General features: G+C 41.2%; 1 protein-coding gene across 1 annotated transcript in view; it reads right to left on the reverse strand.

Moving 5' to 3' along the window:
• Nucleotides 1-12,382, reverse strand: part of pard3aa (par-3 family cell polarity regulator alpha, a) — a 445,337-nt gene that overhangs the window by 11,543 nt on the left and 421,412 nt on the right. Inside the window, 1 exon segment of the mRNA XM_043225637.1 lies at nucleotides 1,831-1,954. Coding sequence (XP_043081572.1) covers nucleotides 1,831-1,954 — 124 coding nt within the window.

Genomic DNA, 12,382 nt, shown 5'->3' on the forward strand with positions numbered 1-12,382 from the left:
TACCAAGAGAGGTTTTGATTCATTCATACTGCAAACAGACTAGATAACGCTATGCTAGACATGTCTCTGAAGTTCAAGTAAAAAAGCCATTGCTGAGACCATGTGTACTGCCAAAGTGAAACACTCACTTGAGATTTACCTACTGTCATAACTGGGAAAAGTACTTATTACATATCTTTCATTAGTGGTGTTTAAAATCCCTTTTAAACTTTACTGATTTTGCCAGTAAACAACCACCTAGCAACATCTTAGCAACCATCTAGCAAACCACCACAACACCTTCCAAATCACTCATAAAACATTAACCTAAAAAACCCCATCAACTAACCAGAATACCCTAGCAACCACCTAGCAACCACTTACAAAACCCTAGCAGCCACCTAGCAAAGACAATTTTGCATCTCAGCATTCACCAATAACACCCTAGCAACCATGTAACAATGTTTGAGCGTACTTTCCATGTGACATTCTTCAGCCACCCAGGACACTCACTTCAGCAACAATGCCCTAGCAACTGCATAGCAACACCCTGCCAACAAACCACAAGACAGCAGCTGGGTTTTCATTACAGATTTGTGCAAAATATTTTATAGATATTGATAAAAAAAACTATTAATAAATAATTAGCATCGGAAAAAGTGCTTCCATTAACTGATGTTACGTAACTAAAACACAATCTTTCCCTCTCAGGAGGTAAATATATGGACATTTTTTGTGAAATTGATGTGGTGAGCTATTTCTCAATTTGAAGGATAATGGAAATGTGGCTTTTGCAACGACAAGGACTGCTCATGATTCGGAAAAAAAAGTTCCATTTTGTTTTGGAAAAACAAAAACTGTTTGGATGCCACTGGTGTCACATAAATTACATGATTCCAGTTTTAAGCAATTGCATTTTCATTATGCATCCGTCTTAATTTTTCTGTCTAAGATGCAGATTTCTTTTTTTTTAGCTCTCTTCACTGATGTAAGTGAAACAGAACATTAATGCATTAATTGAGTTTAACACATTCTAATCTCTGTAGAGCTATTCAAGACCTGAGAGGAAAATGGAGGCCAAATATGTGCCAGAGAAGACAGGGTCAGAGCGCTGACCTCTAATTTAGGAAATGGTTCTATTCCTCGAGGTAATTAGGCTGTCATCTTTTAAAACCCCCCTCTTTACCCTTAACAGGAAGTCATAGGACAGGCCGCCATGTCTGGCTCAGGCCATTACAGAGTAAAGATACACAGCTATTTGAACTTTGACCCCTTGCAGCTTCTTTCCCAGCCTCTTCAGCAGTGTATATTATTTTAACTTGCTGATAAAGATAAAATAACGGCTAGCCTCTAACCTCGGTTAATAAAACGAAGCACTGACTTTCAAGGACACAATGTTAAAACAGATTCATCCCTGTGCAGACCTAACAAACACAAGCAAGTTTGGGGGCAAATAAACTGTGAGATGCATTTGTGATATACAAGCAACAAATGCACCCCCCTCTCTAACCTCACAGAACAAGCCCCATTCATGTTATCTGAGATTCTTGACAATATCTCATCATAGTACGTCACCCTTTGCCCTGAACACCAAACACCAGGCTGACACTGGCTCATTTCAGAAAAAATAACCATTGCGTTCCCAAGTGAAAATAAATTTAAAACGGTTACTTTTTGAGATGAGCAACCATCGATGATGTATGCAGCCAACAATTGCAGGGTGTAGCCTGCGTATTGAGGTGAGAGAGTTAAAGTGTTACTTTTGGAGAGGTGCATGCTGGGAAGCTTTAAGGGTCAGGATAAGGGTGCACATGTTAAGCTGAGGTTTATCCAGTAGTCTTGCATGCTCACCCTCTGTTGTTGTTGAAAGCTGTAGGATCGACGACGGTCATCTGGTTCCTCCTCCTGCTTGGCTTGCTGGAACTCTTGTCGTAGTCGCTGTATCCGGTCATGGTTGCTGGGTGCCAGCCGGTTGCTATAGAGGAGAGAGGAAAAAACAATCATATATCCTCATTTATGACCTGATAAACACGAGAAGGACAAAGACCAGATGGCACACTACAGACGATAGCACTTGAATAAGGTACAGTGCAGCTCAAATCCTTACAAGAATACAGTTTCCTTCCTGAATCAATAGCACGAGCACCATTTGAGCCCATGTGCCTCTATCCATTTTGCTAAATTACACGTACGGACACAGTCCATTACTTTTTCCACATTTGGCTTGCGCTCGCCAGCATCTTGAGAACATGAAACGGACCAAACGTTTCCGCAAAGGACTCCCCAGTGAACCATGGCCAATGATACATGTCCCTCCTACGACAGAGAGTCAAAGGCCCACATCTCAGCCCCGCGCCCCTTTAGAGAACTCACAGAGACTCATTTGCATTCCTTTCATTAAGAGCTGGGGAAAGTGACCGTCAATAGGAATCAATATGCCTCGTCCCGCTAATCAAGCCCTGCTTTTTATCTACTCCACCACACGGGCTGCTGGTGACAAACCTCTCATTATGATACAACATCCTGTCTGATAATACGGGCTAATTTATACAGACAGCGAGCGAGGGAGAACCGAGGAAGGAAATCCTCAAAAAAGGAGTGAAAAAAAACCTCCTTGAGAACACAAAGAGGTAAAACATTAAGCTTGCAAAAAATGGAACAAAAAGAAAAGCATACGGGTGAATTACGGAGATGTCATCTCTGTGGGAAGCTGATACAGGTGGCTAAGCCTCCATTGACGCTGATAGCTTACTTAAGATGAGATGTCTGGTCTAAATGTGTTCATAATTGTAGATTGCAAGCAGGAACAGCCCACTGACTGAAATGGCCACTCCGACACATTGCCAATCACCCTTCATTAAAACTGCCGCTAAATGGCCAGCCATAAAAACCAAATGGAGCTGAATGAGAATCGTATGAGTGGTGATGACTGAACATCCTTGTTCTGTTGTTCCATGCAGCCATTAGAATCAATTGTATTAGCTTTACTTCATTTAACGCCCCATTCCTATATTCATATGCAGCGGTGGAAGAGCTCACAGGCCATCAAATGCATTTGCAAGGTGGAGAAAATGGAAGTGTTGTAAATTAACCGAATCGTTGAGCAGTATGCCTTGTGCATTTGGTGTTGCAAATACAGGAAGGTAATCTACTCGCTTTTTCAAGGGCCAAATCTTATATATGTCCATTAAAATAGTGTACACACCATTACCAAGTATAATAATCCACTAAAACAGGCACAGGAAAGCATCTCAAATCCATTTTTGGAAGTGAGATACTATCGATATGAGAGTTTGGGGCTAAAAGTAGGATTTGTTTTTAAATGCCATTTGATAACTTAGAAAATGTGCAAAGTGTATCATCTTCATCCACTGACATTTACTGACATTTTAGCAAAAGTAGAAACTCAAAAAAGAAGCGTTAAGCGGATTGAGGATGAGTGAAGCTAAGGATGATAAATTTGGAGGAAACTGCACGCAAAACATTGTGTCTTTGCTGTCTTGTATACTTCAAATAATATCTGAGTGCGCGTTAAGAGATTTAAATTGCAGTAATTGTAGACATTTGCCATAGTCAAAGTTTGTAGACTTTTGATGACCACTCTCAGCTGCAACTTCCACACAAAGCAGTTAAAGCCTGAGAAAAATAAACAAATCACTCGGCCATTACCGCACATCTGTGAGGGGAAATTAATTTGGCCATTAGCTCCTGTAAACGTGTGATTACACATTAGCATCGGGTGGCAATGCGCCTGGTGTCTATGCTCGAGGCAAGAGAAACGCTAACAAGCTTTGAGCAGTACAGAGGAAACTGGCAAACAAAGCTTTGGTGGAAAGAACAATAGACAGGACATCTGCAAATAAATACGCTCTAGTCTTATCCATGACACTGTTTTTAATTAGGAAACCTAATTCTGATGTAAACTATAGGGAGTAGCATGTAACAGGCATGGCTGACATCAAAGATTTAGTCATATGATTGGATTATAGCTTGTTTTCAGGAGACATTGGACTACAGTCTTGACACTAAACTATCTTTCTACACACCTATTAAAGCCGGTGTTGTATCTATTCCCTTTTTTTATCCATTAGGAGATGGACAGGGATAGTTCCATTAGCTTAATCCTCCTGCCTAGGAACAGCCTTCCTCTGAATCCTCTCGCTCCAAAACAAACAGCAGAGATTTGGTCATAAATGCCTAAGTGAGACCCTGGAAAGGTTAAAGCGACCATAAGCTGAGTCACTCAGTTCAGTAACCAGCTGAGGCTTGCGATCAAACCATTAAACAAAATAAATGACTAACCTCCAATGACGTTCCACTGCGGTTAAAGAGGTCAATTTAGAATATGAAAAGCGAACTTTTACAAGCACAGATGTGGATAAGACCACTATGATTTATACGGAAATCACGAAATTATAAGAACAATTAATTGTTGTAGAGGAACTAAGCTGAACCAGATCAAGTCGCCATACTCATGAAATGAGGTTTAAAGACAATATTATTAGATGATCTGGAGAACTTAAGACCACATAAGTGCATTTGGTTTTACTAAACAGCAAATTAGCGCAAGAGCACAATTCCAAATTAGTGTAGGTGCAAATAAATAATACATAAGGGTGGAGAGCGCTGAACATTCACTCCACCCACATACAATCCCTGTCGGACCTGGCATTTCAACCCATGACCTTCGGGTTACAGGTCCAGCTCTCTATCCATTAGGCCACAACTGCGCCAGTTGAGGGTTTCAAGTTTTCTTTTATTTCCTGAAGCAAAATAAAAATAACACGGCAAACTATGTTTGGATAATGTGTTCTTTTGGAATTCCAAATAAATGAATACATGTGGAAAAATTCCTCTCCATTCTTCCACGCATACCCTGTTCTTTGCTGTGCATGACTTAGCAACAATAATTGCATTTCCATTTTGCCATTTTAAGATGAAAAAATGTTTTATGACATTTTTGGGGTTTATTAATGGAGCAAATACCAGTAATTTGACAAGCACAAACATAAGTAAATCTTGTTGTGTGATTCAGTTGAATACTCTCCTCCCATAAATTGTGCATCTGAAAGGTAAACGCCTACAAATGCACATTCAATATGGCCAGATGCATGCCTTTTTAGTGCCAATTCCTCACCGACATCTTTTCAGTGCTAATTTGGTATGTGCTTTTGCAAGTTGGAATCGTAAAGAGCACCCATGTTTGTTAAGTGCTGACGACCACCCATCTCGTTTACTCTCCCTATTCAATCCTCCCTCACAAAAGACGACAAATCTTTTCGATGGAGTCCATGAACACTCCAGCACCACCGTACATGATTAGTCTCAGCGCATGCTTGACATCAGGTGTCGTGTGGGTTGTAAATTCCTCCCGGCATGCATCAACGTCAGAACGGGCCTGGGCTAAACAAGACCTCACAAAGAACGGCAGCAATTTGAGTCAATAAAGTGGCGACAATTAGAACAAATGCAGCCGTAAGCCAAACAATGGAGGTGGGTGAGGAGGCGGTGGTGTCTGAGGGGAGGATGATGAGGGATCGCTTTCTACAACCTCTTGTTTATGCATCAGATTAAAGGTCAGGCTGTATGCAACTTGAAGCCGGCTTAAAGGACGGGCCCATGTTGTTTGAGAGATAGCACACAGTCAAGCCTCTCCTCCTGGAGATGTCTTCATGTTTATTTCCATCTCTCCTCCCTAAAGAGGGATTCAAGGGGGAAACAGTCTGACAGTAAAGCAATTAAAGGCAGAGAAAGATAAAATATCCATATGCCACAGCATTTAACAAGCCAGCAGTTTCATTCTCCCAATACAATGAGACTCATTCAATATCTGTCTGTGTGTTCTCTGACTGAAAGGTCAGTTTGCGATTGTCCACACCCCATTTGCTCGGCCTTTCCCCCTCCTTTTCTTGTTCGTTGTATTCATTTCTTGTCTACGCACACCCTTTCCTGTTCACGACTCTCTCTCAATATGCTGAATAACACCTTTTGCCTGTTTACTTTACGGCCCCAGAAAGCAATTTCTCTGAAGACAGAAGGTTATTGTTGCAGATTAAACTCTCTGAATCGAGTGTGATTCATGGGTAACACTGACATCACAGGCGTCGGACTAAACAGGGCTCCTCACCTGTTCTTGCTCAGAGAAAACTCGATGTGGCAGTACCGAGATTATGCCTAGTTAAAACCATAACGGAAGGAGGGAGGAAAAGAAACCAAAGATGCAGAACCCCACTGGGATACATCAAGTGAAGCAATCCAAGTTATTACCAGGCGCTTTATGGATACAGTGCTTGCAGATTGGCAGAGTGATCTGGTCTAGAAATGGAAAGTGGAAGGCTATGGGAATGAAAGAGATGAATGAATCTAATATTAAGCCTGATGTCGTAAATCTATCGCTTATAAACTCTGCCGAGAAGCACCTGGGACGCCGACGTATGACTGTGCTTGTTTCTTTGGGTTGGTCATGATGCAGTGGAAAATCCAATAAAAGAATCATGTATTCGCTCTCATAAAATTTCAATCCTGTACGACATTCTTTTTTATTTAAAATAAAATGAAAGTCAGTGGGGTTTATTCTTGTTGTGACTAACAGCAAAGTTAATAAACAATGGCAGAATTCCACTTTCTTTCAACATAAATATTTGGTCAAAGCTATTCTAAATAGGGCAGATGGACTAACATTTGATTTTGACTTGGAAGATCTTCATCAACCAGATTTCTAGATGGTCCAAGCTGATAATTTATTGTCATTAACTGATTAAATGGACTAGTAGTCCTGGTTTGAGTCTGGTAGAGCATCTTGGAGAACTTGAGATGGCTGATGCTTTAAGAATGCAGTGTCCCGTTTGACATTTTAGGCTGGATAAAGTGACATTTGGGACAGGGTCTACATCCTAGCATCTGGGAGCCATTCTACTCTTATCAAAGAGTGATAAATTCAACTTTACATATTTTCAACAAAACAGAGTGAGAGAGAGAGAGAGAGAGAGGAATACGCATTGGTGATTCACAGTCTCTGCTGAATACCCAATTCCTTTTATCAGATTGATATTCTGTCAGACTATCTGGTTTCCTTCCATGTCCTCCAAATCTTCATAGGAGATATGAGAGATGAAAAGAAGGGTTTGCTGGTGCCCTCAGTCATATTGCATCAACTCAAAGCTTAAGTCATATTAATTCTATACCCCTGCGGACTCAATTCCCTTCAAAGACTGTCATATCTATCAGCTCCCTTCATAGATCAGTACAGACGGCATGGACAGATTAAATCAGAATTACTGCTGGTCATTTTCAGGGATAAAACGAAAGTTAGCTTTTTATCGTTCATCTGTACAGGAAATCAATGCACATCACACAATCTGCAATAAAACACAACAGAGCCCAGTCAGACCCAACAACAGACTGTGAACAGAACTTTCTTTGGTCCGTCGAGTTTGAAGCAGTTTTATTCTTTACACATTTGTGTTAATTCAATCTCTCTCGTCATCATTCTTCTGAGTTTCCCTTTCTTCATCATCGCCTGCTTTCCTTTGTCTCATTTATCTCTTTTATCTTCCCACAGCTCTTCCTATTCCTCTTGATCGCTTATCCTTTATAGCTGCTGCGTTCTTTCATTTTATTGCACTGTGAGGCCTGGCAGTGAATCAAAGTTTGACCGGTTCATGTTCTCGTACTAAATGAGTGACAGGTGCAGTTTGACAAAGAGGGTGATAATGCTGCGGGCTTAGGGGTCTCTGACTTCACCCACATCCCCCCTGACTGATGTACGTCTGTGCCCCCAACAACCCCATGTCCTCTGCCAAGTGCCCCGCTCCCAGAGGGTTGCCACTACCTAATAAGCAGCCCTGCTGCGGATGAGAGGCGTGCTTTTGTTCCCGTTTCCCCATTCCTGTTTCTCTCTGTAGCCCCCAGTGCTCCTTTCAGAGATACAAACAGCGTGACAAAGAAGCGGGCTGGCCCGATTAGAGAGGCTGGAGATTCGTGTATGTATGGCGCAGGGGCCCTTAAGTGCGCAGCAGGGGTCCTGATGAGTGCGTTTGGACCCCCATTGGGAGGTCTGAGGTGGAGCCCTGGTTTATTCCCGTATGTAAGCACCTACATACACCTTGCCTGAGTAGATGTGGAGGGCTTCTGTGAGCAATAAAGAGGAGATGATGAAGCGGCAAAGAAATCTTTCATTTCTAAAATGCAGACAGACACATTCTCAACCAAACTTCTTCACTTACAGAAGCGAAGAGGTACAAAACTGCCATGAATGTGAGACGCTGACACATTTTGTTTCGCTGTTCTCACCGACATGCTCTCTCAGTCTTTTTTCAGACTGAATCTTGCACCTGTTCCTCAGTGTGAGAAAGTTCTTTAGTCTGGCTAACATTCAAACGCAAATCACGCAGGCAAAAGCAGACAATGGCAACTGCTGAGAGTAAAAATTCACCGGGTCTAGTGTCTTAACACTTATTTTGCGTAGTAACACTTAACCTGCTGAAGAATTATTTAGTACTTGAGCTTGAAAAACAACAGTCTGTGGTGCATGGTTGCAACTACGGTTGCTGTTTGCTTACTGGACAAAGGTGCTCACTCTCAAGGCTCGATAGTTGCAATGCAAGTCTATGGGTGTGAAAACTAGATGTGAAAATCGCAATTTGAAAATCACAATAGAAAAGGAACAGCACTCTATTCCTCAACAATCCACATGATTTGATGTGATCTGTAGCACACATGGCATGGGTTTCTTTCAAAGTTAATTACATGGAGTTAGGAGTTTGTTCAAACTACATGGGCAAAACAAATACATTTTTTCTGGTTGCACTTGATTATTTTGGTTGTACTCTTCCCTTTTTTTAAGTTGCTGGACCACCATATTAACTAAAAACTTGTAAAGGCTTTAACATCTAAAACAAACACAAGTGTGAAGAAAAGGCCAAACAGAATGAGAAGCTCTAAACAAGTGATAACATTCGACATAGCAATAGAAAAATGAAGATACTATGTCCACTAACAGCACAATGCATTCCCATTCCCCTAAACTGGCAGTCTAACCAGTGCTAAAAAGCACACCAGAACAGCTGTCAGTAATTAGCAGTTGATGACTGCAAAAGCTCTCTCATTGGTGTAGATGGCAGATCATGTCCTGGCTGATTTAATTGCGATTACTTCCTATAATAGCTGTTGGCCACACCCCCCGGTCTTTCCAACAACGACCCAAGAAAAAATGTAATATTAGTATTTCCCAATTCACTATGCTGTCTCATGAGGAACACTCTAAAACTTGACAGTCGGCCAAAATATTGGAGAAGCACCACTTTAATCTGAAGATGTTCCGGTAAACAGAGGTATTTGTCTACAGCAACACCAGACCTTTATCAATTATTAAATGCAATCCATCGTTCTCCTGCAGGGGCTTGGCAATCTTACACATTTATGGTCAGTAAAACCAAAAAACAAGCTGCCTTATAGACAGTAATGTATAATGACTTCAATCCATAAAACGTTAGGCTCTGTGTGAAATGAAAGAAATCATAACTTTTATAACATAAATGCATAACAAATTGCCTCAAGAAGTTGAATTATGTGCATCTAATTAATTGTAACTTTTTTTGCTGTCTTTTTTCAAGCACAGTAATGAGAAACCTCAAACATGAACCGAGAAAAAAAAGTGATGTTGATCTCAAGTTAAAACTCAAAAGAAATTTGCCTCTTGTAATGTAGTTCTGGGAAGTGAGCATTAGAGCAAAGGTTTGACTGGCAGCTGCAGACTCCATAAAAAGAAAGATGAACTTTGAAGTTAAGGCCGTTAATCCACTATCATTGATTGGTTGGTGCTTCGAAGCTGAGAGAGTGGCAGAGAGCTTGCCTAGGCTGTTCAATGTATTCAGGGCCTGATACACGTGTCTAAGACCTCACAACCCTTCAGTCTGCCTTCACCGAGGTCTCAAACTGCTACACCAGTTCATTAATCTCAGTCACCGCTGCAGGTGGGGAGGGACACAACTAATGATACAGACACTAATGATATGACTGCATATTTCCACTGACTTTGAAGGACGCATTTCACAACAATATTTAAAAAGTCTGCCGTTTTTATAGTTAGATGGTTAACAACTATATTTCAATGTGAGGAATGTGGGTGGTTTTTATTTTAATTCAGAAAGATCTTGGTGGTTTTAGTTCTCCTGAATAACAAGTGGACAAATACTGCAAATCTTTATGGAGACCGAATAAAGATCAGATTTGCTAACATTAGTTATCATAAGAGTGCAATTCCATAAAAGCGCAGACGGGAGGGGAATATTCCGCTGGTGATTTAGTAACAAAGCACGACAAGTTTATATTCATCTTTAAAGTCTTAATGAACAGTCTACAACATTGTTTGGTTGCAATTTCTCAATGGTAGTCTTAAAATCAGCTCTGCTTTCATCAAGCCATTCCAGTACATGTTGCTTTAAATGAGCTCTGCTGACCCCACCCCTCTCTTTTGTGGAATGACGAGCAGACTGTACACTTCAGCCACAAAACTGGCTAACTGCATGCAGCACATTATTAGGAAAAGTGATTTGCAATGATTCAAGAAACCCTTATGTTCACTTCTTCTGTAGCTAAAGCTAAATCATGAATGATTCGTGCAAACATAGATTGAGATCGGTGCACTTCCCTCAAAATGAAAGAAACGTTAATATTCGGTGTCTTCAGTGGTTCAGATGTTGGTAAGTGTAACTGATGACGGCTATATTTATTATTACATCCAACAACAAAATGCCTCAATCGCTTAATCAGAGACATGTTGCCTTGACAGACTGATGGCAGCTCAATCAGGGTGGAGCTAAGGTAAAGACGGCCTTGTCAATCAACTCTCGCAGAACTACGACATTGTGAGCGGAACTTCAAAACAACCTGATTTGAAAACGAGGATTTTAAAATAGGGATTAAAAAAAACAATAGGTGGATTTTTATCATTACACACATACTTTCAACACACATTTCAGCTCATTTGCAAAGAATTCTGCATCCCAATGACCCTTTAAAGAACATCATTAAAGAAGATCAGTTCCATAATGACCCTCGCCAACTACCAAGAGCGGTGCAAAATACCGCCTGTTGTTTTTGGGCATTAAATAACGGTGCAAATGTCAGTAATTTGACAACCGCAAATATTAGTAATTTGAGTTGCATGATTCATTTTAACATTATCCTCCCATAAATTTTGTGTCCTCCCATAAATGCACAATCAATAAAATGAGTCGCAAAAATAACTGTTCAAAGCCTTTCTGTCAGCGCTAATTCTTCACTGCGCATCTTTAGCGAATCCTGAACTATTCCTATATAATTATTTACTACATTTAGTAAAACCTAAGTGCTATTTTAACTCCAAAATACGGCGCTGACATAAGCTATTGGTAAATCTGGCCTCCCAAGACTCCCAAGTGGATCTGAACAGGAGCTTAATCGTGGCGTAGAACGAGAATTTTATGCATTGGTCTTTGAAAGCCACCATGGTGGGGTAGAAACCAGATATAAGAGAGGACCGCAGGTTCTGCACCTCAAAATATAAACATATTACAAGAAAAGAGTGAAGGAGTAAATGGACTAGTGATTCACATCATGGCAGCATCATTTTGAAAGCCATGTGACCATCCAATACCCAATACAGCTGCTCAGCTTCTTCTCACAACTGCAACCGATGGTAACAGCAGAGTCTAGAAGAGGCGACATGGTCACTTAAACCGCTGCAGACTCCAGCTGTTCCTCTCCGGCTCATCAAAATTCCATCGGCCACTAACTGAGGAGTCACATTTGTATAGACAGTCAAGCAAACCGAGAGAAGGAAGCAAGCTTTCCTTCTTGCGAAACTTATGCGAACCACATCACAGGTAAAAGAGGGCAAAACGAAGAAAATACTGAACGGAAAACATAGCCTACATGAACAAAGAGAGCAATTGTTCCAGTGCACAAACTAATTTATGTTCTCCTTTTCCATAAATACAAGCATGCATCACCCATTTCAAAGTGGCAGTATTTCACTAGTGTTGAAAACTCTGACGTCCTTTTCTCTTTAGATTTACGCCCATCTGACATCAGTTGAGCAGCGGCGGGTGCAGATGGGAGGTCATATTTCATCCCGGCCGACACGCACCATAATCAGGCCGCAGTTGGCAATTAGGTTGCACTTAATGCAAATGGATCGACTAGAAAATCAGCATGTGAATGGGCACTAGCCATCCGCTAGCGCTAGCTTATTACACACACCGTTGACCTCACTCTCAAAAGCCCCTCTCCAGATGAGCTAACAGACGCCAGGGCACCAACCCATCGCGGGGAGGTGGAGATCGGGTTTCAGAGGTGGGCAACCCGGGGCCCTCGCCGACATTGCGCAGCGGCGTATTATTTGACATCTGTTGTTCGAGTT

This window comes from Puntigrus tetrazona, chromosome 24, assembly GCF_018831695.1.
Source record: "Puntigrus tetrazona isolate hp1 chromosome 24, ASM1883169v1, whole genome shotgun sequence".
Lineage (NCBI taxonomy): Eukaryota > Metazoa > Chordata > Actinopteri > Cypriniformes > Cyprinidae > Puntigrus > Puntigrus tetrazona.